Raw genomic sequence first — 4693 nt, 5'->3', positions numbered from 1 at the left:
TATTAGCAATTCTGTTCAATTTTATTTGTACAGCGTCAAATACAACACCTCATTTCAAGGGACTTTTATAGAGAAAAATCAAGGGTTTTACATGAGCAAGTATAGGAGATGGAGGAAAGGAAAAAGTCCCTTCAAACACGAAAACAACTGATTCAGAGGGGGGGGGGGGGAGACTTCCTGCGAACTAAAGAAATGAACTTAATTGAAATGAATGAATTACACTAGTTGTACAATAACACACACATAATAATCAACGACATGACATTTATGTATTTAATTAAATTTTGTTGTATATTACGTCCGGCACTGGAGTTCCGTACGTGTTTCCGGGGGACTGTTTTCACTGTCGTCCTCGCCGGCTCTGTTTTGAGGAAGTGCCAAAATGCTTCTAACTGGGAGAAATACGCTTTAATCCTCTTTATTTGGGGATCTAAAAGACGTCCTTCCCTTTAATTCGAGGATTTAAACACTCGGTAACAGATTCATGTTTTGTATTCACTGTTTTCTTTTATTATCCAAGTATCTATCTAACTGAGCTGAATTGTGACGCACTTTTGAGTCTTTTTTTGTTTATTGAGTCCAGGATATTCCATCAAGCTGTTCGTAACATCACGAAATGACTGAAGCGTTTTAATGTCGTCGTAAATCACACTTTGACGTGTTAAAAGTCTTAATAACTTGGGTCTTTTGTTTCCTACTATGGCGAAGGTACGAGCCGGCGTACTCGTCCCCTGATTGGCGGCTTGTCTCCGATTCATGCCTTCGCCATCCTCGGGAAAGAAACGTGTATTAAAACAGGTTTCCTGACTTTTTCAAATTCTTAAATATAACTACATATTTATTTAGAAATAACACTTATACACTGTGTGTCATATCCGGACAAGTTTTAGCTGTTTACTTTATATTTTACTCCCCATATTTTTTATAAATTCCATGTTTGTTTTTTGTTTTTTGTCTGGATGATTTGTGTCAACAGTAATTTCAATCTGAACCCAAAACGTCCAAATAACACAGCTAAAGTATTCATCCACCAGGGATACTCCTGCAGCGATTTACCATCGTATTTTCTAGGGGGTCCAAATATTTACAGACACTTATCATGACGATTTGCAATAAATTAAGAACTTCCTGTATTCACTACATAGCTGAAATAAGATTTTAAATCTTTTTGACAAAGTGCTTCATTCGGGAATTCTTTTGTTTAATGCAGAATAGACATTTCGAGCAAATTAGAGCTGCTCTCTCTCTGTCTGCAGCTCCTGTCTTCTCACCTTCGACCAATGAAAATCTCTGAATGCACTTCTGAGAAACGTCATTTAAGTGTAACTTCAAGCTGAATGCGATTTGCGCTGTATTACAGATTTCAGCATGGCGGGAACTTCCAAAGGTGATGCAGGAGCCTTGTCGTCCGTCGCCGCTCAGGTTCCCTTCCTCGACTTGTGCAGCATTCTCGAGAAAATCCAGAAGTCTAAACTCCGTCCTGATAAGGCGAAGATTCTCCGGGATTTCATTGACTCGTGGCGGAAATTTCACTCTGCCCTCCACAAGGACGACCCCAAGACTACTGACTCGTTTTACGCGGCCATGCGACTTATAGTCCCTCCCTTCGAGCGGGAGCGGATGGCGTATGGCATCAAAGAGAGCATGCTCGCCAAGCTTTACATCGACGTCTTAGGGCTTCCCAAGAACGGCCCCGAGGCCAACAAACTGCTGAACTACCGCGCTCCCACCACGTCCCAAGGAGACGCTGGAGACTTTGCAAGCATGGCGTACTTTGTGCTGAAGAAGCGATGCGCGAGCCAAGGGAACCTCAGCGTCAAGAAGGTGAACGACTTCCTGACTCTGTGGCCATTAACAACGCCGGCAAGAAGAAGGACCTGGTGAAGAAGAGTCTGCTGCATCTCATCACTCAGAGCTCGGCCCTGGAGCAGAAGTGGCTCATCAGAATGATCCTGAAGGACATGAAGCTCGGCATCAGCAAGGAGACCGTCCTCCAAGTCTTCCACCCGGACGCTGCCGAGCTGTATAACGTCAACACCGACCTGAACAAGGTGTGTCTGCAGCTCCACAACCCGTCTGTGTCCTTGAGTGACGTCTCCATCGGACTGTTCTCCGCCTTCAAGCCCATGTTGGCCGCCGTGGCGGACATCCGCAACGTGGAGAAGCAGATGGGCAACAGCCCTTTCTTCATCGAGACCAAGCTGGACGGCGAGCGCATCCAGCTGCATAAAGACGGAGACGTGTACAAGTACTTCAGTCGAAATGCGTTTGAGTACACGCAGCAGTTTGGAGGGTCGCCGCTGGAAGGCTCGCTGACGCCGCACATCCACAACGTGTTCAAGAGCCACGTCGTCAATTGCATCCTGGACGGAGAAATGATGGCGTACAACCCGGCGGCCGACACCTTCATGCAGAAAGGGAGCAAGTTCGACATCAAGAGGCTGATGGAGGACTCCGAGCTGCAGACGTGCTTCTGCGTCTTCGACGTGCTGCTGATCAACGACCAGAAACTGGGGAAGGAGACGCTGAAGAAGCGCTACGAGAGCCTCCAGACCGTCTTCACCCCGGTCAAGGGGCGGTTGCACCTGGTGCCGAAAACAGAAGCCCGAACCATGCAGGAGGTGGTCTCTGCTCTCAATGACGCCATTGACAGCAGAGAGGAGGGGATCATGGTGAAGGACCCCTTATCCATCTACAAACCTGACAAACGAGGGGAGGGCTGGCTGAAGATCAAGCCCGAGTACGTGGACGGTTTGATGGACGAGCTCGACCTGCTGATCGTTGGCGGCTATTGGGGTAAAGGGAGACGGGGGGGCATGATGTCCCACTTCCTATGTGCTGTTGCTGAAGCTCCGAATCCTGGCGAGAAACCGTCGGTCTTCCACACCCTCTGCCGGATTGGCTCTGGCTACACCATGAAGGAGCTTTACGACCTCGGGTTGAAGCTCGCCAAACACTGGAAGGTCTACCGAAAGAACGACCCGCCCTCGTCCATCTTGTGCGGAACGGAGAAGCCGGAAGTCTACATTGAACCCTGCAACTCGGTCATCATCCAGGTCAAGGCCGCAGAGATCGTCACGAGCGACATGTATAAAAGCCGGTGCACCCTGAGGTTCCCCAGGATCGAGAAGATCCGGGACGACAAGCAGTGGCACCAGTGCATGACCCTGGCAGAGCTGGACCAGTTCAGGAACAGGGCGTCGGGGAAACTCGCCTCACGGCACCTCCGCATCGACGGCGACGAGCCGCAGAAGAAGAAGCGCAAGGTGCCGGCCAAGCCCAAGAAAGTGTGCGGGCTCATCGACCACTTCAAGGCTCAGGACCTCTCCGGGGTCACCAAGGAGACGGACATGTTCGAAGACGTGGAGTTCTGCATCCTGAACGGCACCGACGGCCACTCCAAGTCAGAGCTGGAGAAGGGCGTGGCGAGGTAAGGTGGCGCCTGGAGCAGGAATAGTAGTAAAACTGTTTCAATCACCGCTAAACTTCTCAACGCAAAAATATTCAATAACTTCCAGATATTGAACGATATTTGCACGTTCTCTGTCAATCTAACAGCCACGAATGCTAAATCAGTCCTGTCGGTTCAAATAAAACCTCATTCTTTGGAGTTTTGTCGTGAATGTGGCCAAAATAGAGTCTGGATTTTCTGCTCAAGAAATAATAAAACAAAATGGACGGCGTCTTCAGAACGTTTGCTTCGTTTGTCTTTCATTTGAAAGAAGCAGCAAGAGACAAATCGATGTGCCTTCTTCTGTCCAGGTGTGGCGGGGTGGTGGTTCAAAACCCGGGGCTGGACACCTACTGCGTGGTCGCCGGCGTGGAAAACATGCGCGTCAAGAACCTGATCTTGTCGGACCAGCACGACCTGGTCTGGGCCGCCTGGTTGCTGGAGTGCCTGGACCAGAAGGAGGTGGTGCCCTGGCAGCCCCGCCACATGATCCACATGTCGCCCTCCACCAGGGGGCACTTCGCCAAGGAGTACGACAGCTACGGCGACAGCTACTTCGTGGACACGGACGAGGAACAGCTACGGGAGGTCTTCGGACGCATCGGCCCGGTGGCGGCGGACGTCGACGTGGCTCGGGTGGAGGAGCGCTACGGCTGGGGCGACCTCCCCACCAGCATGTTCAGACCCTTCACCGCCTACCTGGACAGGTTCGAGGACATCGGGGATCCCGCCAGCGCCTCGCCCGCCTCCTGCCTCGACATCCGGGCGCTGGAGTTCCGCTTCCACGGAGGAAACGTGGAGGAGAGGCTGGAGGAGGGGGTCTCGCACGTGATCGTTGCCGAGGAGACGAGGCTCCCGGAGCTGAAGAGTCTGCGGCGCCGCTTCGGGAGGAAGTTCAAGATCGTCAGGGAGTCGTGGGTGACGGATTCCATCGAGGCCGGTCACCTGATGAACGACGCCGACTACTTAGTCTGAAGAAACGCCTTTTAACAAGACACGTCTATTTATTCTGAAAAGCACTTTTTAATCAGGGAATTCTCTTTAACAAAACATACATGAACGCAAGTTTAACTAAACTCCTGGAACTTTTTAGTGATCTTAGCTACATAGGAAACCGGTTTAGAAATAAACACATGTTTTTAAATCATTTACTTTTACGGGATACTAGATTAGATCGTGGAATCCTGCTTTTTCATGTTTTTATGCAGTAACGCTAATAAATAAAGTGGTTTTACATCGAGA

General features: G+C 49.9%; 1 protein-coding gene across 1 annotated transcript; it reads left to right on the top strand.

Moving 5' to 3' along the window:
• Positions 1-353: 353 nt before the first annotated feature.
• On the top strand, positions 354-4693 carry lig4 (ligase IV, DNA, ATP-dependent). Its single transcript, XM_080493600.1, is given in 4 exon segments — positions 354-473; positions 1361-1834; positions 1837-3430; positions 3763-4693. Coding segments are annotated over 3 exon segments (2724 nt in total). The 5' UTR covers positions 354-473; positions 1361-1368; the 3' UTR covers positions 4427-4693.

Source organism: Lipophrys pholis (genome assembly GCF_963383615.2).
Source record: "Lipophrys pholis genome assembly, contig: SUPER_23_unloc_1, whole genome shotgun sequence".
NCBI classification, from domain to species: domain Eukaryota; kingdom Metazoa; phylum Chordata; class Actinopteri; order Blenniiformes; family Blenniidae; genus Lipophrys; species Lipophrys pholis.
Note: the sequence above shows the minus strand (reverse complement) of the source record. Positions and strands in the feature narration are given on the sequence as shown.